A 23,449-nucleotide genomic window follows, 5' to 3' on the forward strand; every position below is an offset into this window, starting at 1 on the left:
TGGAAATGTTCTTTTGTCTTGTTATTTTTTTGCACAACAGCATTCAGTTATGCTAAGCTTGCTGTGCATTACTCTTGTAATTCACCACAGCATTTTCAATGGTTCATTATTTAAATTATTTTATGATATTCAAGAAAAGAATTCCCAAAGAAATATGCATTGCATATAAATATTATGCAGTTGTGTTCTTTTCGTCATGTCTCTTAACATTTAAAAAGCATAATATGTACACCCAGATTTGGGGATGCCTTGGCTTACTGATGATTGCAACTTGAGATCATAGGTTTGCAATTAACATTTTCATTACAGGTAACTCAATTCTTTCTGAATGTTTTATCTTTTAATTCAGCCACCTCGTAGTGCCCATCCAGTGGTGAAATTTTCTTGTGCTGATTGTGACCCAATGGTTATTGATAAACTGCCTTTTGATAAATATGAGCTGGAACCTTCACCTTTAACCCAATATATTCTGGAGCGCAAATCTCCTCTCACCTGCTGGCAGGTAAGATATCTTTTATGGTTTTGCATTTTAGCATACCAACCTCAAAATTTATATTCAGAGGCACTGATCAATATCTCATAGAGTGTTGCAGTGTGGAAACGGGCCCTTTGGCCCAACTTGCCCACACCAGCCAATGATGTCCCAGCTACACCAGTCCCACTTGCCTGCGCCTGGTCCATATCCCTCCAAACCTGCCCCATCCATGTACCTGTTTAACTGTTTCTTAAATGATGGGATATTCTTATGATTTTCTGAGGTACAGCTAATAATTATTCAGTTATGCTGCAATTAAAACAGTTAAGCAAAGGCATTTGCATATTTCTGCAGGCACTTGGGATGAAGTGCATGATGATTTACAGATTTGGGGTGCAAGTACATCTGGTGTAGGAGAATATATAATGGCTCAAAACAAAGCAATCAAAAGTGATTTGTAATTTTCTAAGCAAAGGAAGTGGAAAGGTCTTAGCGCTGAAAGACTGGGAAACAAATGTTCCCAGTCTTTGTTGGGTAGTAAATTGGATTATCCATGCTTAATTTGGTGCAGTGTCTTTGTATATGTCTTCCCAAACCTGCAATGGGACCAATTTCTTGGTGCATTGTGACCTGCACATAAAATAAACCCAATTTTGACAGAATAGATGCCACAAGAATAGCATAGCATAAACTTAGTGTTAAGTTTTAAAACATAATTTTACATTGATGGTTTGTAAACAGCTTGGGTGGCCTTACTAATGAAAGGGAGATTCTCATTTTGTTTTTATCCCATTGCTCCATGATTAAATAAGCTGACACAAGTGTACCCTATTGGCGATCTTCACAAAAGTATCTGTTTGTAGGAGAAGCTTGTAAAACTGTTGAGCGCAAAATTCTTGTGCATGGTGCAGATTTTTTTGCCCTCTATGCACATTATGCCTAAACAAAGAGGATACCAGCATATGCAGATAACTTGTGCACTCAATTTGTATCAAGGATCATTTTCAAAGAGTCAAATTGAGGTAAAATTGATAATGTGCCATTAAAGTTTTTTGTTAAATTATATTGTCTAAAGTTGTGTGCTCAATGCCTACTTTTTGTTGGATAAAATAAATATTGAGTAGTTTTGTTAATGTTATAATGTTTGTTTGTTTGTCCCAAAATCTCTGACGTTGTTAAATTGATTTTTCAAAGAAGAAACAACAATAGGGCTGAATGAAAGTCAATATAGTAGCCTGTAGTAACAGGGAACTGCAGATGCTGGCTTACGGAAAAAAGAGATCGTGAATAGCTGACATTTCAGGTCAGGACCCTTCTTCAGACTCAAGTCTAAAGAAGAGCCCCAACATGAAATGTCACCTATCCATGTCCTCCAGAAATATATAATGGTTTCACCTGTATGTTGCTGAAAATTGGAAGGTGGTGTCCTGAGTAACCACTTTCTATTTATCATTTGTATCCACTGAGAATAAAGAAGGCTAGCACATTTAATGCTGAACATTTTCAAAAGGATTAAATTATTAAACATTTATGGTACTCAAATTTTGCTGCTCGATATGATGATATAAAAGTAAAGCCAGGGAAATTTGCAGCAAAACCAATGCCTCTGATTTTATTACTTTGGGCCCAATAGACTTTCATTTGTGGTCAGTTCTCTGCTAAATATTACTCTGCCAGATGTAGAAAGCCCATGTTTGTCCAGCCAAATTGAGCAAAATAGGCTCCATGTGGCAGCAGGGCTTGGTCGACATAATGGAGTGATGAGGATGGTTGGAGAAAGGTCTGAAGAAGTGTCTTGACATGAAACATCACTCATTCCTTCTATCTAGAGAGGCTGTCTGTCCCGCTGAGTTACTCCAGCATTTTTGGTCTTTCCATGAAACTCTCCTGTAAGCCTTTCAAGACAAGTCAAGTCAAGTTTATTCGTCACATACACATGCGAGATGTGCAGTGAAATGAAAAGTGGCAATGCTCGCGGACTTTGTGCAAAAAGGCAAACAAACAAACAACCAAACAAACTATAAACACAATCATAAACACACACATATTCTTTTACATATTAAATATTGTGGGCGGAAGGAAGAACGTTCAGTAAAGTTAGTCCCTGCTGAGATTTACAGTCCGAATGGCCTCTGGGAAGAAACTCCTTCTCAACCTCTCCGTTCTCACAGCATGGCAACGGAGGTGTTTGCCTGACTGTAGCAGCTGGAACAGTCCGTTGCAGGGGTGGAAGGGGTCTCCCATGATTTTATTGGCTCTGGAGTTGCACCTCCTGATGTATAGTTCCTGCAGGGGGGCGAGTGAAGTTCCCATAGTGCGTTCGGCCGAACGCACTACTCTCTGCAGAGCCTTCTTGTCCTGGGCAGAGCAATTCCCAAACCAGATGGTAATATTTCCGGACAAGATGCTTTCCACAGCCGCTGAGTAGAAGCACTGGAGGATCCTCGGAGACACTCTGAATTTCCTCAATTGCCTGAGGTGGTAAAGGCGCTGCCTTGCCTTACTCACGAGTGCTGCGGCGTGTGATGTCCATGTCATATCCTCAGAGATGTGGACTCCCAGATATTTAAAACAGCTCACCCTATCCACAGTATCCCCACTTATCCTCAATGGTGTGTACGTCCTCGGATGATGTGCCCTCCTAAAGTCCACGATCAGCTCCTTAGTTTTTTTGATGTTCAAGAGGAGGCTGTTGGCTTGACACCAGAGTGCTAGATCAGCCACCTCCTCCCGGTAGGCCTTCTCATCGTTGTCGGAGATCAGGCCCACCACCACAGTGTCATCAGCAAACTTAATTATTGAGTTGGAGCTGAACCTAGCCACACAGTAATGTGTGTACAGGGAGTACAATAGGGGGCTGAGGACGCAACCCTGGGGCGATCCTGTGCTCAGGGTGAGGGACTTCGATGTATTCCCTCAAACCTGGTGATGATCTGAAGTTTTGTCAGGATTGCAAAAAATATTTCTGAGTTCCTCCTGACGTTTTGCAATTCAGACTTAAAAGTATTTATTAAAAGAAAACCAAAAGTAAAAGGAAATGCTTGGCTTATTCTTCTCTTTCTGCCCAATGGTCTTAAAGTTCTAACTTTGTGCTGGATCTGAGAACCAATACCAATTTCTACTCCCCCACCCCCACCCTCAACCCACCCTGATCGTCAAAATGCTAGAGTTTCACAAAATCCAGGTCTGTCATACAGTTAATGCACAGCCAGAAAATTGCTGGTGGAGTTTAGATGGTAAGTTTGGGACCTTCAGGATAAAAGGATGTACCTTTAGAATGGGGATGTGGAGGAATTTCTTTAGCTAGAGAGTGGTGAATCTGGAGTTCATTGTCACAGACGGCAGTGGGTATTTTTAAAACGGAGATTAATGGGTTCTTGATTAGAAAGGGCATCAAAGGTTGTGGGAACAAGGCAGGAGAATGGGGCTGAGAGGAAAATATAGATCAGCCAAGATCAAATGGCAGAGCAGACTCGATGAGCCGAATGGTCAAATTCTGCTCCGTTTCGGTTTGTGACTCGTCAATCTGAAGAAGGCTTCCTACCTGAAACATCACCTATCCATGTTCTCCAGAGATGCAGTCTGAACAACTGAGTTACTCCAGAACTTTGTATCTTTCTTTGTAAATGAACATCTGAAGTTTATGGTACCTGCTGTGTTCTAAGTTGATTCCTGGCCCTGATAGATTCTATATTTAAATAAATGGTTTATCTGCACTAATCATACCCAAGGGCACAGATTTATTTGAAGCTTCCTACTCCCATTTGAAAGTTGCTGCTGTTTTCCCGCTCTTGGGTTCGTGTGCATATGTGTCTTCCAATTCCTTATTTTCTTCCAACTTGCTTTTTTTTAATGAAGAAAGTAATCCTTATTCTTTCTCTACCCAGTGTAGGTGAATAACTTGCCCCATTTTTATATTTTCCATTGGTATGTCCACTCAATTTATTTCTTGTTACAACTTAATATTTTCACGTAGCTATGTCTTCTAACTTTGCAAAGATGTGAACTAGGTACAGGGAATTTGACACCCAACAAAAACATGGTCGATGGCGGTCAATTGATGATCGTAGTACTCTGATTAATAATTTAGGGTTAGATTATCATGGACCAAGGATATTAAGGAATAGGGAACAAAATTGGCTAAATTATATATTTATATATACACTTGCAGCACCGGAGACCCGGGTTCGATCTTGACTACGGGTACTGTCTGTACGGAGTTTGTATGTTCTCCCCGTGACCACGTGGGTTTTCACCAAGATCTTCTGTTTCTTCCCACACTCCAAAGACGTGTGCAAAACGTGTGTATGTTATATAGGTAAATTGGCTTGGCAAATGTAAAAATTGTCCCTAGTTTGTGTAGGACAGTGTTCATATGCGGGGATCGCTAGTCAGCACTGACTCGGTGGGCCGAAAGGCCTGTTTCCGCGCTGTATCTATAAACTAAACTAAACCGTTAAATAAGTCTGAAGAAGGGTCTCGACCCGAAACGTCGCCCATTCCTTCTCTCCATAGATGTTGCCCCATCCGCTGAGTTACTCCAGTATATTGTGTCTACTGTTAAGTAAGATCATGTATTTGAATGGCTGAAATACTCCCCTCTGATCAGCTTTGCCATTGTGTATTTCAAACTCTTTGTTTTGATTTAAGCTTCTCAGGAACAGTGACAGGGATTACTATCAGGGATGGAATATTGACATGGACCACATTATAAGAATTAATGAGATACATTTCAGACAAAAGTAGTTTACAGGAAATAACTCTAAAATAAACCATTTAAAAAAATTATCCTAAACTTCATATTCAGTTTTTAAACTTGATCTGAGCTATGCAATTTTTATTATTACAAAGTCATATAGGCAGCTGAATTCCAAACTTGATTTCAGACTTCCTTTTTCATAGTCTAATTCATCCTATTGTTATTCCAGGTGTATGTGAACAACAGTGGGAAGTATAGTGACCTTGGTCATCCTTTTGGTTACCTGAAAGCTAGTACAGCTTTGAATTGTGTTAATCTTTATGTGATGCCTTACAACTATCCTGTACTGCTTCCACTTTTAGGTAAGTATATTGTTGTAAACCCTGCTAAAGGAGGGGCCCAGTTTTGAAGTGAACTATAAAGTCCTTGTGTCATCTGATTTTCTTTTGTATTCTTGTGAATTTATTGATAATGGTCATTGTCTATTTATTCTATGGGATGCAAATGCAGATGTATTGCTCATAAACTATTTGAATTAACATGCAATGTTTTGACAATAAAAGAAATGCCACCTGAGTCAGTTTCTATGAATAATGATGTTTGAATTAGAATTAAATAAGTGACTTTTAGCAGAAGCACCAATGAATATCATTGCAGGTCAAATACTACATATACACACTGAAATGTCCAATGAGCTGTGAAAGTTCATTGCAATTGAAATCTTAATGCATTGCATGATTAAAAAAAAAGTGACATATGCCTTGTTGATCTATCTTAGCTCGGAAGAATATATATACAATATATATTATATATTATATAATATATAGTATATATAATAACTTGCTTGGGGTCAAAATTGTGCACCTTTAAGCATCTTGTGGTAGTGAAACTAGGATTCATCAATTATTTGAAGTATTTTGTAATTAGTCTGTAGAAGCATAGTTAAACATTTTGCCTTTACCAATTGCTATAAAGTATAATCTTAATTGTTCTACAATGCCACAAGTAAAAATAAATCTCTATCAGTGTGTGGTACGCAAATGGGCTGCACCATTCCAATCCCTGCGAACTGATTGCATATCTCGATGGTTCTTGTGCTCTTCATTGTAGCTTGTTAAAGAAAAAAAATCAAGCAGGCATGTTTCTTACCCATTGGACTTGCAGGTTAAATTTAATTTCAAAGAAAATAATAAGTACTGAACTAATGTTGATGATATGATTGAGATTTTAAATGTCCTGGTAGTGCTGTTGCATTGTTCACTTCAAGTTGTAGTGTAATGAATCTCATTCAGAGAAGCCATGGGGGGGGGGGGGGGGGAGGGGAGCACTGGCAGGCGCCCACCTCTTTAAAGGTAAATTAAAAAAGCTGATTTAGACTTCAGCTATGTTTCAAATTAGATTGCAACCCACCATACGTTTTGTTGGCCAGTTGTGCGATTTGTGATACACAAAATGAAAATTGCCCATGATGCCTGTTTTCTGGAGAAAAGTGGATGGAAGCACAATTATTTTTAATCAATTAGCCTTGTGCAGAGGATGAGGTTTTAGGTTGTATCTGAGGAGAATACCATAACTTAAGTGATGTGATTGTGTATTTGAGTCATCGAAACGTACAACAGATAAGGGCCCTCTTGGCCCACCTTGTCTATGCCTGCTTATACCTGCTTCCACCATCCATTGGCAGCTCATTCCAGATATTCACCACACCTCATGTCCCTCTGATCTCCTTAAATTTCTCCCCTTTCAATTCAAATCTATGCCCTCTAGTTCTAGGCTTTCCTGTCTTAGGGGAAGAGGGTAATATTTTATATTCTATTTCCCTCATAATTAAAAAAAAAAATCTCAGCCTCCTAAATTCTAGTGAGAATACCTAGCCTATTCTATCTCTCCCTATCTGCAACCCTCTATTCCAGGCAACATTCTGGTAATATATTGTAGATGAAATAGAATAAAGATTAGGGATATGTATAAATTGATTACAATTAAATATCATCCTGTTCTTCAATCATCTAATGCACAATAATTATGAATGATAGAAGGCAAAGTTGCAATCTGATCCGTTTCCAGTTGTGTAATGAATGGAGTCCCATGGAATGTTTGGTTTATCCATTTATCAATGCTCATATTAATGGTTTCTTAATCTATCAATTGTGTATGTGTTTGACACAGAAATTAGCAGATTTGTTGATCACTGGCCTTTGCATTTGCAAAACGGTCAGTGCTGTTTTGCTTTACAGTTCATTTTTGAACAGCCATAGAAAATCTGCTTTTGCATCTCTGCTTCTTGGCCTTTGCTGTATGATGCGTTTATTTGTTGTTCATGAATCTAATGATGGTATATGTGTGTGTGTCTTTACATGTCCAGAGAAATGCAATCAGCACGAACTGGGCCTGACCAATAAGCCTCTCTCTCGACTTCCTCTGACAGTCAGAAAACATGGTTCATTGGTCGACACCAAGGCCCGCCATTGCTGTTGCATTGTTTCATGGGTAGGTAACTTTTGCTGAACTCTGGTATAATGTAACATTTTCTCATGCAATTGCTTCCCTCCAATTTATTTAGATTTCATGAAGTTGCATTTTCATTTTGTATGATTTTATTCTGGGTTATTATCAATAGCGAGTTCTATTAAAACACCTTGACAAGTTGATTGCACATTATTCACTGTTTCCTAATAAATGTGCAGCATTGTTCAGAGTATTGCATTAAATAATTAATTGGACAAGCAGAATGCAATATAAATTTATCCTGCTCCATTTTTCTTAAAGAATTAATAATGACGTTTAGTTTACCCAATACCCTGTGCTTGTAAACATTTATATCCAGCAATTCCACCTTGCAAAAAAAAAATTCTCAATCAACTCAAATTGTTTCATGGCCTTAACCCTCTCCTCAACCCAATACTTTCTTTGAGAATTCTGTATTTTTCCATTTCTGATCATTTTCTGTGCACCTGTATTTTCTTTAATCCTCTTGTTGGTGACAATTCATTTTGCTATTTTGGGCAGTGAGCTTGAGAACTATCTCTGGTTTTGTACACTTTCTCTTTTTTAAGACCCATTTCCTTTGATTAAGCATTCAGTAGCTCATCTTTCAGTTTCCTCTTTGGCTCATGTTTTTTTAAATTCCAAGACATACTCCAGGAAAGAGTTTACCTTAATGTTGCTATGTGAATCCAAACTCTTGGACTGAGCTATGAAACAAAAACAGCATACATTTATATAATAATCACATATTTCTTTAACATGGCAAAATGTTCCAAGTTGCAGTTTAAGAATAAGGGGTAGGCCATTTAGGACAGAGACAAGGAAAACTTCACCCAGAGAGTTGTGAATTTGTGGAATTCTCTGCCACAGAATGCAGTGGAGGCCAATTCACTGGATGTTTTCAAGAGAGAGTTAGATTTAGCTCTTGGGTTAAAGGAATCAAGGGATATGGGGGGGAAAGCAGGAGATGGATACTAATTTTAGATGATCAGCCATGATCATATTGAATGGCGTGCTGGCTCGAATGACCAACTCCTGCACTGATTTTTCTATGTTTCTATGCTTCACAGATTTAAGCAATTAAGCATTTGACACTGCAATGAGAGTTTTTTAAACAATTGTCATAAAGATGGGCCAGAGTAGAAAGGTGTCGAGGCCAAGAGAGAGAATTCTAAACCATGTGACATTGGTAGCTGAAAGTGCATCCACAAGTAAAATGGTTGGCTTATGTGGCATCACCATTGGTGACTTGTAAGATTAGTATAGATTAGACTTATAATAGGTCAAGGATGTAATTAAAGATGAAGATGGGAGTTAAAACTTTTTCTTGGTTGGAAATCATTCTTGGGCAACAAGCACAGGTCCATATTTTCAAATGTTCTGTGCCATTTAAAAACCTTTAGTTTGCAATGTCCTTCCCTTCATATTGCTTGGTTTATCTTCCTTGTCACATCCAGAATAAGACAATGACCATAAACAGATCAGACTACATTCACAAATTTAAATAGTTGATTTTAATTTGACAAGCTATCCAATTAAGCATTTCAAATACATTTTGAATTAACTTGGCGGGACTGTTTTGTTATCGAAAATTATGCTATCCTGCAGCTTTTGGTTGGAAAAGACAGTAATGTCATTGCATTTTCTATTAACTTGTCTTGATAGTGTACTCAGATTCTTGGGACTCTTGGTCACTGACACAAGAAACTGCAACGATCCTGCTGCACATATCATGTGGCAAAGTAGGAAAAGGTAGACACAATGCTGGATAAACTCAGCGGGTGAGGCAGCTTCTATGGAGAGATGGAATTGGTGACGTTTCGGGTCAAGACCATTCTTCAGATTCTTCTTCATGTAGGAATACATCTTTCAAGTTCTGTTGTATAACCTACAATTTGTCAAAGTAAATCAGCCAGCTCTGCTGTGAACGTTCCATTTGCTATGTGTGAACCTTTTCTCAGACTTCAGCATTTTACCAAGCAGGACATAAGTTTCAAGTTTGGCTTCACAAACAAATTGAGAGTTTTCCAACTCGTCTCCCTTCCTTCTTCTCTGCACTCTGTTGAAGAGCAGCGTTTCATGGGCAAATTGACAGACAATGGAATCAGTTTTTTACAAATGATGAAAGCTCAAACTCTGTCACTTTCCTTAATACTGATACATTGGTATCCCACAGAGCATTGATTTTGTTATAATGCTCTTGGTCCTTCATTCCAAATACTGAGACACATTCCCCTCCACTTGTAAAATATATATCTATTCGGGATGTGAGCTGTTGTGCTCGGATGCTGAGATAAATCCCTGCCATCTGCTGGCACACCTACAGCTATCAATTATCCACGGCTTAGCGTGGGGAGGCTGCCTTAGAGACAGTCGAGCAGTCTGAAGTGAGTGATGCAGAGCTGAGATGTGACCCTTGGGATTGCACCCTGGCTAGCATGGTGAATGAGGACTGTTGGTGAGGATGGTGCATGTACGCCATGTGTTGATAGACTGCCTGAATCCTATCTGATCTGGCTATCAGTTTTGGATCTGATGAACATTGCTGTCTCCCATTTCACTCGGATGCAGAAATCCTGGCTGTTCCCAGCCCAGAAATTATGAATGGTAACAGCCGTAACAATGCTTGCTATTGAAATATTTTTTTACCATTCGGAAATCACCGGGCTTGGGAGAACTGTGCAGCCAAACATAAGGGGCAATGGCAATTTCCATTACATTTGCAGAAAGCAATGGGAGAGACTACAGGACCTGAGCGTTTGTCAACACATGGAGCAGCTTCTGTAAACCCCACAATAGCCCTACGCACACAATGCTGAGCAGCCGCACCATTTGACTTGGCCTGCTCAATTGCAGACCTCACGGGCAGTTTCTCCATATTAAGCTGTGGGCAATTAGTTGCTGCAAGTCTGCCAGGTGTCTGGCACAACAGTGGAGAAGGTAAGGATGCGCACAGCAGCACACATCAAGGGCAATGGTTCCCAACACAGCAGAGGGTAGGACAAGTTCATGCCAGGCTCCGAGCACACCATTGTTGTTTGTAACATTTTTCTTTCTAATGCTGCTCTGTCTGCTTCTAATGTTTGGTTTAGTTTAGTTTAGAGATACAGCGCAGAAACAGGCCCTTTGGCCCACTATCCGTGCCAACCAGCGATCCCCGCACGTTAACACTATCCTACACCCACTAGGGACAATTTTTCTATATTTACCAAGCCAATTAAAATACAAACCTGTCCATTTTTTTGAGTGTGGGAGGAAACCGAAGATCTCGTGGGAAAACCCACGCAGATCACTGGGAGTACGTACAAACTCCGTACAGACAGCACCCGTAGTCAGGATCGAGCTCGGCGCTGCGAAAACACTGGCGCTGCATTCGCTGTAATGCAACAACTCTACCGCTGCGCCACCGTTCATACTCTTGTTTCTGAGAATGCATCCTGAGCGCTGGGCAATGTATTAGTATAATTAGCTTTCTCTTTCCCTGTATAAAGGTATTTGTAATAGTACTTAACTCATGATGACGACACATCTCCTTGCACCCAAATTTATTTTGCTGCTGTTCTTGCACTTTGTTATGATAGTGACTTGATTTTGGGTAAGGAATGGTATTTTAGTTGGTTGGCCTTATCAGTTTGCAGATACATTTAGGAGAGTTGGAGGTGTTGTGATTTGTGCTTTTTAGGGTAAAATGACCTTATTACAGGTGATCCCTGCATTACGGATAACAATATATGTCCTCGCATAATTCACTAATTGCCACCAAAAAAAATTTGGGACATGGAATAAAACTCACTCTCACAGAATTTGTGCGGGGTTTGGGGAAGAAAATAAACATGTTATTTTCTTTAAACTCACATTCCTTGACGCATTGTGTGGCTTCACATTACCGAAAATTACAATACTTGCTTATTCTTGGAAAATAATACCCTTCCTCCCCCTGCCAAATAATGTGAGGATTGCCTGTAATTGAAAAATAAATCCATACAGCATCATTACTACTTCCAAGGTCTGCCAAATTAGATTGGCATTACCAGGTACGAATTGGTTGGATTGGATGCTGCTGATTTTCAAGCCAACACAACCCCGGACTGGAATGGCAGGTTTCCATATTCCATTCTGTCTACCTAGTCCAGAAACGAGTATTATAAAAATGCGAGTGGTGTATCTAATTCTGTTTTGTATAACACAGGTGGGACTGAATTACTGTGGTCTTTATACATGGTTTTTGACTGATTCCTACTCATTCAAAATTCGAGAAGCATAGAAATTGCTTCAACTTGTTTCATATTGGTGTTGTAACTCCATTGATATTGTCAGCAAATTTCAAGCACAGATTAAATATGGAAATGCTTGGTGCTTAATACCTTGGTTTAAATAAGATCTTATCTGACTGTATATACTTATTCACAAATTAATGACTTGGCAAAAATAGTGAATTGCATTCTAAACCTCCCTGGTTATTGCTACCTTAAATAATTTTCGATTAAAATTTTGCAATGCTGCCAAATTGCTCTGATGTACAACAATATTTAATTTTTATATTTTTATAACATTGTATTTTTTAATAACCTTTAGTGCATTATAGGAAATATTTAGGTGCAGAATAACATGGACTCTTTGAGAATTTCAGGCATCCCCACGTCAGTTATAATGTGGCCAAGTACAGAATACATTTCCGTCTAATCTGGTATAATGAAATAACTTCTATAACTTTGGAACAGTGCTCACAATTCTGACACCAGCCATCCCTTTAAAACCATTTTTATTATGTTTGGGTTTACTTCATGAAAGCAAAATTCTGCTGTGTTGAGAAAAACTAAATTCTGCTCTATGTGCAGAACATGAGCAATTGGTGCAAGTTGCCAGGAACCTAATTTAACAGCAATGCATAAGCGAATTGAATAAAATTGTAATGTGAAATGACATACAGCAGGGACATGATAGAGGCATTGGCAGCCTTCAGTTTGGGAGAAGAAACATTAATTCAACACTGCTTTATTTCTGAACCTAGAGTTGCAGGGATATTAGTTTCTAGTCTCCAAACATTCCATTTTTAAATGGAATGTGCATCTGTGACACGTGCATTTAGGACGTATCATTATAGTCATTGAAGTAAATTGATTAAATACTGAAGTATTTTGAATTCACTGTCAACCTACCATTGTAACTTGGAGGTGCAGGAGAGTTCAAACTTCCTATTTGATAGTTTAAAGCATTTTTGATTTTAATCCCTCTTCTCCATATCCACCTCCAGCATGAAGCAGGTCAGATTTTTTAATGGCAGAGGCACAAGATCTTTACACTATATGTAAACTAAGGCCTGGGGAAAATCGCACTCTGCATATTTCTCCTGCATCAGAAAATAACCTTTGAATGTTTTCTTTTAAAAACCAGGTCAGCTGGTGTACAAAAGGGAATTTCTTAATTCACTTAACTAGTAATGAATTTTTTTTCTGTTTTGCAGATGATTTGTTTAAAGTGCATAAGCTGAAGCCAGTTATGAAATGGCGACAGGCGTTTGAAAATTACTTGAAGACAATGCCTCCTTATTATATCGGGGTATGTAGAATTTAATATTCAGCTTTATTCGTAAATCTGGTGTATAGTTATATGTGTAGATTATTGCAGGGTGAGAAGATTTTGGCTGTACTTAATGGTTAAGACGTTTGTAAGTTTTAAAGATGTATTATTTCTCAATTAAGCTATGTCTATGGTGTGGGTTAGAAAAGAAAGGATATATTTCAATTATTGGGTCAATAAATGTCGATGCACAGAGTAATAGGCTGAGTTTTATGGTGGAAAGGGTCAAGAACTTCAAATTCCTGGGCGTGCATATTTCCGAAGATCTCTCCTGGTCCCAGAACACTGATGCAATCATAAAGAAAGCACATCAGCACCTCTACTTCTTGAGAAGATTACGGAGAGTCGGTATGTCAAGGAGGACTCTCTCGAATTTCTACAGGTGCACAGTAGAGAGCATGCTGACCAGTTGCATCGTGGCTTGGTACGGCAACCTGAGCGTCCAGGAGCAGAAAAGGCTGCAAAAAGTCGTAACCACTGCCTAGTCCATCATCGGTTCTGACCTCCCTACCATCGAGGGGATCTATCGCAGTCGTTGCCTCAAAAAGGCTGCCAGCATCATCAAGGAACCACACCATCCTGGCGACACACTCATCTCTCCGCTGCCTTCGGGTAGAAGGTACAGGAGCCTGAAATCTGCAACATCCAGATTCAGGAACAGCTTCTTCCCCACAGCCATCAGACTGAAAATGAATTAAACACAACTTCAAACAAACTATGAACTATAACAACCTATTGCACTTTATCTGTTTACTGATGTGTGTATATATATATTCTATGGTACATGGACACACTGATCTGATCTGTATTTATGACTACAATATCCTGTTGTGCTGCAGCAATGTAAGAATTTCATTGTCCTTTCTGGGACACGTGACAATAAACTCTCTTGTCTTGTCTAACGGTTTGTGATATCTTTAGTTCTGACACTTTGTCATTAGGTTAAAATTTAAGTTGTAAAGCATGGTCTACTGTATAATTGTTAAATGATTAGTTTAGTTTTTTTGAAAAAGGAGCCAAACCATGCAATTCATCTCTAACCTACTGCTGTTGTGAAGAAATATAATGGATAATATTTTTGAGTTATTGGTGCAACATTTAGGGCGGCATGGCGGCGCAGCAGTAGAGTTGCTGCCTTGTAGCACCAGTAGACCCAGGTTTGATCCTGACTATGGGTGCTATATGTACGGAGTTTGTATGTTCTCCCTGTGACCACGTGGTTTTTCACCGAGATCTTTGGTTTCCTCCCACACTCCAAAGACATACAGGTTTGTAGGTTAATTGGCTTGGTATAGTTGTAAATTGTCCCTCGTGTGTGTGTGTATAGGGTAGCATTAGAGTGCAGGGATCGCTGGTCGGTTCGGACTTGGTGGACCGAAGGGCCTGTTTCCGCCCTGCATTGTTGAACCAAACTAAACATTTGCGTACATTTTCCAGTTTTGAAGATATCCATCAGGCTACTTGTTCAAATTTAGAAATCTCCCTCAAGTTTTCAAATAAAACTTCCATGAACAGTGAGAAAATGATAGAAATTAAATGTACTTTAGAATCCAGATCAAGTTGCCTCTGTGTGTTAGAATATGCGATCTCTGCCCATCTGCCAAATTGTGTTGGGCTTTAGCATTATTTGGTTTGAGTTTTGTTTTACTGCTGATTTGTCAACAGTGTTCAAGCTATTATCATATTGTAGCATATTTCTAGTTAGTTTATCAAGTATTTTTAAGTAATAAAACTTTATTTGCTTGGTCTGTTACCATTGAATAGGGTTGTGTTACAATCAGTCAGTTATCGTATTGCGTGTTGCCTTCTGAAAACAAGGATGACCTGTAAAAGTGCCTGGCACTTCGGGGGTTTTGTACAGGGGTATTAAAAGTACTGATCATATTTCTTTGAATAATAAAGGATCATATGCTTCATGAAATGCATCTTTTTCTATGTGCTGATTAGAACAATCTAGTTAAATTTCATGTGTGAATTGTGCATTGCAATTTATGTAACATTGCTCACAATTAACGACAATTATTTTGCATTTAGCCTTTTAGTAATTTTCCACAAAACTGGTTGCGGTAAAGTGCAATTTGTGCCTTGCATAAGTGGCATTGCTAAATTGGCATCTAATATTTTTAATGAGTTGAAGACAAAATAATTTCTACGCCTGGGAAACATGGAATACCAAAAAATGCTGCTACTTCTCAGGTCGTTTTGTATGTAAATCAAAAATAATTAGCTGTGTGCACCTATCATCTCCCCCCCCGCCCCCCCTTCCCTTTTGTTCAGGTACTAATGTGACATTTATCTGACAGATGTCTAATCAGAGAGTGGTTTAAACCCAGTATGTTTATTGGTGTGCCTTTTTCCCCAATCGATACACTCTGACCTCTGCCTGCAGCATTTTCTGTTGCATGTTCTCAATCCATTTACTTTACTCAATTAGATGAGGATCGCTATGAGTCACCCAGATCAAATAACCTGGTTTAGGTGTCAACATTCCTCTAAATATCACTTATGACCGTTTTACTTTAAATATGCATCGTACAGACACACTGCCTAATATAAAACACTCAATTTTGATCAGCAGATTAATTTGATTTGCCAAGATTAAAGCACACATTGCTATTATTGGACCAGGAGGGTCAAATTAAATGTGGTCACTGAATCATTCATTGCAATCCAAAGTGGGAATTGGCATTTTAATTTTAAATTGTCTAGCCTTTGAAAATTGGTGTAGCCTTTGTCTGAATATAGCACGTGAAGATATGGAGAGTAAATCTGACCTGCATGTTAAATTGTAGAAACATTCCTTAAGTCCAATTCCATCAAATGCATTTCTTGCAAATTATGACACCTATTCTTGTTGAATGTAGTTTGTACTTGAACTTTGTGTGAACTGCTACTACGTTAAGTTGCAAAAAATGCCCATCAACGTAATTGATTTAACGTGAAATGTTAATAAATGAATTATGAAGCTTTAATATCAATTTTCTTTGTATCAAATTGGTGTAAATCAGAACCTCAGAATGGAAATAATTCAGAGGGGAGGGGAGACAAGAGTGAGATGCACTAGCAGGGTTATAGGTAAAATGATGGGGATGTCCTTATGCTAAGTATAAAGATAGCCATTGATTTATTAAAAAGAACAACTTATTCATATATGGTAACATGTCATATTCTGAGGACAAGTTGCTCACACTAGACAAAACTGAACAAATCATCATCAAGGCAATCCTGTTATAAATTCAGGAATTGTTATGATTTTGGAAAAAAAATCTGACTTCCCACTGATTTGAAATTAAAATAGAAAAATAATTTTTGAACATTATATTCCCAAAATTTTGCGAATGTATAATTCTGTGCTTTTCTTTAGAGACAGTGTGCGCTTCTACATATTTTATTTGGTAGCCTCCACCAGGTTATTTTAAAGCTTATGTCAGTTGGCAAATGCAGGTAAAATCTTTTGATCCACAACTTGTGTTGTCGGCTTTTCTGAACCATCCTTGGTTTCAGCTTCATCATAGGATGATGGCAGGCCCAGATACAGAGCCATGTTTCCTGCTTTTTATGTTCCCAGCAATAGTGGCATAAAATTGGATAACTAAGATCACATTGATTAGTGTGTTGTGGATGATGGTGTAAGAAGAAGTGCACAAATACTTTATCAGTTTGGTGAGAGTCAAGTACAGTAAACCCTCGTTTTAACGGACCCCTTTATAATGGATTTTGGTTATAGCGGACGGACCTGCCCATGTCACCCCCCGGTTCACACAGCCTCCCTGGCTGCTTACAGCCCCGGCTTCCAATGTGACCCTCAGCACGCACGGTGAACCAGTGAGCCCTTCTTCACCCACTGCACGATCCTGTTGACGTGGCTGTTGTTGCGGCTGATGTTGTAGCCCCAGGGGTTAGTGCTTTTTTTAGGCTGCTGCCACCAACTGGACGCACTTGGTCACAGTGGGCCTCCCTCCCCTCTCACCAGCTGCCATTTCTTCCTGTCATCCGTCGCTTTGTCCATTCGGCCTCTTTCTGTCCCCTTTCTGCGATTCATCTTACATCACAGTAAAGCATGGACTGGTATATTAAAGTGGCACAGTAGTGCAGGTGGTAGGGGTGATGCCTCACCACTAGAGATCTGGGTTACTCGAAATGAAGTTTTCACATTCTTGCTTGACCGTGTGGATCTTCTCAGGGTGCTCTGGTTTCCTTCCACATCCCAAAGACATGCGAGTTTGTAGTTTAATTGGCCTCTGTCAAATTACCTCTAATGTGTGAGGCGTGGTGAGAAAGTGGGATAACGTGAAACAAATGTGAATGGGTGATCGATAGGGGCTGTAGAGTCCGTTTCCATGCTGTATTTTTCAATCAATCGATTAATCAATTCACAACATGTCTTGCTAGTCCTAATTTTCTTGGTGCATCAGAAGAATTTCTGCTTGTTCTGGCAACCACCTATAGGTGTGAGGAATGCTAATATTCAGTGTCTTGGGTATGGATTGCAAGTCCCAGGCATCTTTACAACAGATCTCCTTGGGTTTGCATTGCTTCACGATGTCAGAACTGCCAACATTGGGTGAGAGTTGAGAGTGAGAAATCTGGACCCACCCAACGACAATGTCTACGACAAGCTACCACCTAGTCGACGTCAAGCTACGACAAGCTATGTTGACCGGCGTCATAATTCCTCCCGAATTGGAACGTCCACCTACGACCACACAGGCGACAACCTACGACAACCGGTCAACTTACGTCCACCCGTGACAAGATACAACAAGCTACGACCCTGTCGGCGACAACCGGAGACGCCACGTCATAGTGATGTCATGGCACTAATTGCACTGCACTGTAGCGTCGGGGCGGTGGTGCGTGGCTTATTGCGTTTAACTTAAGCTTAGAAGTTGGCAGTCTAACTTGATACTTCTTCAGTTTATTTCTGCCCATTTAAAACTAAATTCCAGAAAATAAAGTTAATACATGTTCACTTCATAGATAAATAAACAAAGTAATCATAAACAAAATACGTACCGTGCAAATTCACTGTCAGTGAAACCACGGAACTTCTAAATTCACCAAAGTGCAATGATGAGCTGAGATCGTCTGCACGTATAACGTACCCGGATTCGATCTGGCGACGTTACACAATTCCATGTCGCGCGGGCATGGGCATAACGAGCGTATACATCTGCAGCCAATGGGATATGGCGTATGGGAGCTCTATGACATCTGCTTTACTTCGGATCAATTGTTGTCGGTAGATGGTTATGCATATAAATAGTGTGCGGTGGGTTTAAGCCAATCAAATTGTTCGTTCTTTATGGGAAACCCGCCGACAGAAAACTATTCTCATTGGTGGGTGTGGCGGAGATCTGGAAGCCTTGTCTAGATCTGGAAGAATTGTTTGTGACTCCCTGTATCTATTTATTTATATTAACTTTTTTTAGCGTGAGAAATTCTGTGATCAGCATGAGAATTGCGTGAAATGCTTGAGACTCACGCTCAATACGTGAGAGTTGCCAACACTTCAATGTTGGCATTGAGGTTTATCATGTGGCCTACGAGAGTTTTGTGTGCTTCTTTGCAGTGGTGTAAAGGAAGTATCTGGCTGCCTTTGCCTCTTCAAAAGACAGTGCTTGGAAATCACATTGATCAAACAAGTGCATATGTTATATAAAAGTAATACTTAAAATGCAGTTTGATTGGTGACATTAGACATTATCAAACATTCTGATTTTGCAGTTTTTGAATGTTCCAGGAACAGAATTATGAGCTGATTTTAATTTTTGCGAATATTAATCGTAATTACAGTGTCAAGAGTAACAAAATATACTGCTGGAAGAAATCATCACATCAAGAAGCATTGTGGAGGCGCAGAGATAGCCGATGTTTCAAGTTGAGACCCTGCATCTGACCTGATGTGAAACATCCCTTTGCCTCCACAAATGCTGTTTAACTGCTGAGTTCTTTGAGCTGTTAGATTTTTAGTTCTAGATTTCAGCAAATGCAGTGTCTTGTCTCTAATTTTAGTGTCCTTCCCCCTCAAGCACAGTGCTTAAACCTGAAGAATTAGACTTTGCTAAGGTGGTGTATAATGTTGGCGAGCGTGAGATTTATTACTAGACTTTGCATTCTGATGATTCTCTGAGAGTGAAGGACATTTGATGCAGTAAATATTTTGTTGAATTTCACCAGCCTTTGAAAAAAGCATTGAGGATGATGGGAGCTCCCAACTTGATTGCAGAAGGAGTGGATTATGGTCTTAGCTACAGTGTAATTTCTTACCTCAAAAAACTTAGTCAACAGGTAAGATTTTTTTCAATTTATCTAACCATTTCTTTCTAGCAGCCTTCCCACAGCCTTCCTACTAGGGAATAACTGAATTAATTCCAGAAGCTCTTAAATATTTATTGTATAGTCAAGTTTTATAGCAAGATTTGCAGCCAAGTTGTCCCAAGATGAAAGCCATGTGTGAATTGTGAGGAAGTGACAAAGGTATTACACCCACTTTACGTGCGGCAAAACCAATTTTAAGGGGCGTTTGACTTCCAGCTCAGTTTCTAGTACAGAATTTTTCTTAAGCAATCCCGCAAGATTAAAGATGATTTTTCTTCCACTCTGGTTTTGGTTTCTGAGGTGGCTGGTGAGGCCAAGGTGGAAACTGCAGACTCTTCTGCAGATGGGGTGGAAGGTGCCTGACAGGATGGATGTGTTGTTTGGGAGGGATGTGCACATTATGCCTTTTTAAGCAGAGCAACTTTTGTGCATTTCCAGTGCATGGAATGCAGTCCTAATTTGTTGATTTTCCTTGATTGATTGTGAGTTTAGAATTCCCACGAATCATTGTGGTTGTTGCATTTTTATACTTGAGCACATGATTGAATGTTTTCCTTTATCTGCCTGGCAATCTCTTCCCATGAATCAAATGGTGGAATAGCATGTTAAATTGGGCAACACAGTGGCGCGGCGGTAGAGCTGTTGCCTTAGACCCGGGTTTGATCCTGACCGCGGGTGCTGTCTTTACGGACTTTGTACATTCTCCCTGCGACTGCTTTGGATTTCCCTGGTGTGCCGGTTTTCTCTCACATTCCACATACAGATTAATTGGCTTCTGTAATTTGTCCCTAGAGTGTAGAATAGAACTAGCGTATTGTTGGTTGGTGCTGACTCGATGAGCCTGTTTCCATGCTGTATCTCTAAACAAAATTAATTCAGGATTCTTATGTGGCTGCCCAAAGGAACTTGGATAGAGGCTCTGGTAATGGACTGGGAGAGGCCACTGATATTGGAATGTTTGTTCTTCCAGTCAATCTGGTATAGTAACAACATTCTTTTGTGCCTTCATGCTTGTTGAGGCCACTCCTAGCCGAAGAAGCATTTGCGAAGGCAGGATTAACACAGCCTAGTTTTGGGTGAATTTTTAAGGACTTTAGTATTTTGGGGGTGCCTCCTGAAATATGAATTCCATTGTCCCGCCATAAACCTCCTATTGTTTGGGACCAATCTACGGTTATTTTTGACTGTCTACTGACTTTATCTTGAATTTTAAATTATTTCCTTTGTAAAACACTAATTTGTAATTTTCAGGCTAAACTGGAATCCGACCGAATCATAAGTTCAGTGGGTAAGAAACCGCTTCAAGAATCTGGCATTAAAGTAAGGAATAGAAGCAATGCCCTCTCGTTAACACAGCGCAAAGACTTAAGGCAAATCTTGATGGGCATCACAGGAGAGCCTCCATACAGACTTATGGATTTAAACATGAAGGAGTTTACTGGCTTTCAAATTGGGATTCTGAATACGGTAAGACACCTTCAGGTATTTATTTTTCAGTGGAATTGACAGTTTCAACAAAGGAATTGCAAAGTTAATTGCAAATTTCTCCAGGGACCTGTCAGCTGGCTTGAAAATGGGAAATTCTCCTTTTTGACTTTGGAGGTCCCTTGAGCATCTCTACACTACATTAGACTATTTGACTTAAAAACTATAACTAGAGAAATTGTCAAGAACGGTGGATGTGTATTGCCTCTTAAATGATAAATAGGATTATCTAAGGAAAAGTATTTCGAGCATATTGGAGTGCGGGAGGGGGGGGAGGGGGGGGGGGGGGGGGGGGGGGGGGGGGGGGGGGGGGGGGGGGGGGGGGGGGGGGGGGGGGGGGGGGGGGGGGGGGGGGGGGGGGGGGGGGGGGGGGGGGTGGGGGGGGGGGGGGGTGAAGAGAGAATCGTGGGAAACCGTTATCAGGTCAACTTGGTCCTCCAAAATATTCCAAATGGAATTTAAACTGGAGGTGGTGAAGGGAGGGCTTAAGCCAGAAAAGGTTATGGTGAAGAGAGCTACTTTAAATTTATTGCATCTGGTTGGGTAACTATAGTTGGGTGGAGATTATTCCATGCTTTAATTGTGCGGGGGAAGAACGAATTGCTGTATACATCTGTCTTTGTAGCTGGGATCACAAATTGGATCGAATGCCCTCGTCTGCTCCTAATTGGTTTGGGTTTGGTGTAGGTCTTGTAGTCTATGTCGAGCTGACCATTTAACATTTTGTAAAAACAGGTCAAACGGTGAGCTTCATGTCTGTCTTGGAGAGGGTTCCACCCCAGAGAATTCAGAAGCTTGGTGACACTCGCTTCTCTCTCATAGATGTTAGTAACAAATCGAGCTGCCTGTCTTTGGACACGTTCGATGGAAGAAATGTTTTTATTTGTGTATGGGTCCCATGCTGCAACTGCGTAGTCCAAATGAGGTCTAACGAGGGTGAAGTATAGCTTCTCCTTGACAGAAGTTGAACAATGATGAAAGTTGCGCCTCAGAAAGTTTAGGACACCTGTTGCTTTCACCGTTGCATGATGAGTCTGACCATTCCAACGCAGATCATTCTGCAATTTGATGCCAAGTTGTGCCAATGAAAGTCAAAGAAGCCATTATGAGACTGAGAAACAAGAATAAAACTGTTGGAGACATCAGCCAAACCTTAGGCTTACCAAAATCAACAGTTTGCTTACTAATCGCAAAGGGACTGGCAGGCCAAGGAAGACCTCCACAGCTGATGACAGAAGAATTCTCCCTATAATAAAGAAAAATTCCCAAACACCTGTCAGACAGATCAGAAATACTCTTCAGGAGTCAGGCGTGGATTTGTCAATGACCACTGTCCGCAGAAGACTTCATGAACAGAAATACAGAGGCTACACTGCAAGATGCAAACCACTGGTTAGCCGCAAAAAATAGGATGGCAGGTAAGTTTGCCAAGAAGCACTTAAAAGAGCAATCACAGTTCTGGAAAAAGGTTTTGTGGACAGATGAGACGAAGATTAACATATCAGAGTGATGGCAAGAGCAAAATATGGAGGAGAGAAGGAACTGTCAAGAACCAAAGCATACCACCTCATCTGTGAAACCCGGTGTTGGGGGTGTTATGGCCTGGGCATGTATGGCTGCTGAAGGTACTGGCTCACTTATCGTCATTGATGATACAACTGCTGATGGTAGTAGCATAATGAATTCTGAAGTGTATAGACATATCCTATCTGCTCAAGTTCAAACAAATGCCTCAAAATTCATTGGCCGGCGGTTCATTCTAGAGCAAGACAATGATCCCAAAGCAACAAAGGTGTTTTTCAAAGCTAAAAAATGCTACATTCTTGAGTGGCCAAGTCAATCACCCGATCTGAACCCAATTGAGCATGCCTTTTATATGCTGAAGAGAAAACTAAGAGGACTTGCCCCCAAAACAAGCATAAGCTAAAGATGGCTGCAATACAGGCCTGGCAGAACATCACAAGAGAAGACACCCAGCAACTGGTGATGCCCATGAATCGCAGACTTCAAGCAGTCATTGCATGCAAAGGATATGCAACAAAATACTAAACATGAGTACTTCCATTTACATGACATTGATGTGTCCCAAACATTATGGTGTCCTGAAATGGGGGGACTATGGATAAACACTGCTGTAATTTCTACATAGTGAAACCAAAATGTATAAAAATGGCCTTTATTAAAATCTGACAATGTGCACTTTAAACCACGTGATTTTGTTTCTATTACAAATCTCAAATTGTGGAGTACAGAGGCAAATAAAGGAATGATGGGTCTTTGTCCCAAACATTATGGAGGGCACTGTATGTTCATACAGGTTCTAAGACAAGGTCTTGGTTTTTGAGATTATGGATGTTCTGGTGCTCTTTCTTTGTAGGAAGTCATATTTCCTACTCTTGTGT

The 23,449-nt window shown here is 40.0% G+C and overlaps 1 protein-coding gene across 4 annotated transcripts in view; it reads left to right on the plus strand.

Annotated features, from left to right (window-relative positions):
• ints6 (integrator complex subunit 6) overlaps nt 1–23,449 on the plus strand; it is an 89,578-nt gene that overhangs the window by 50,256 nt on the left and 15,873 nt on the right. For 3 of the 4 annotated variants that reach the window (XM_033032796.1, XM_033032797.1, XM_033032798.1), the window contains 5 exons: nt 350–502; nt 5,404–5,536; nt 13,126–13,220; nt 19,422–19,532; nt 20,814–21,029. In XM_033032796.1, coding sequence (XP_032888687.1) covers nt 350–502; nt 5,404–5,536; nt 13,126–13,220; nt 19,422–19,532; nt 20,814–21,029 — 708 coding nt within the window. Of the gene's footprint in view, nt 1–349; nt 503–5,403; nt 5,537–7,539; nt 7,665–13,125; nt 13,221–19,421; nt 19,533–20,813; nt 21,030–23,449 lie in introns of those variants that run through there. The other variant, XR_004413989.1, reaches the window with a different exon arrangement.

The sequence above is a fragment of the Amblyraja radiata genome, chromosome 14 (genome assembly GCF_010909765.2).
Source record: "Amblyraja radiata isolate CabotCenter1 chromosome 14, sAmbRad1.1.pri, whole genome shotgun sequence".
Lineage (NCBI taxonomy): Eukaryota > Metazoa > Chordata > Chondrichthyes > Rajiformes > Rajidae > Amblyraja > Amblyraja radiata.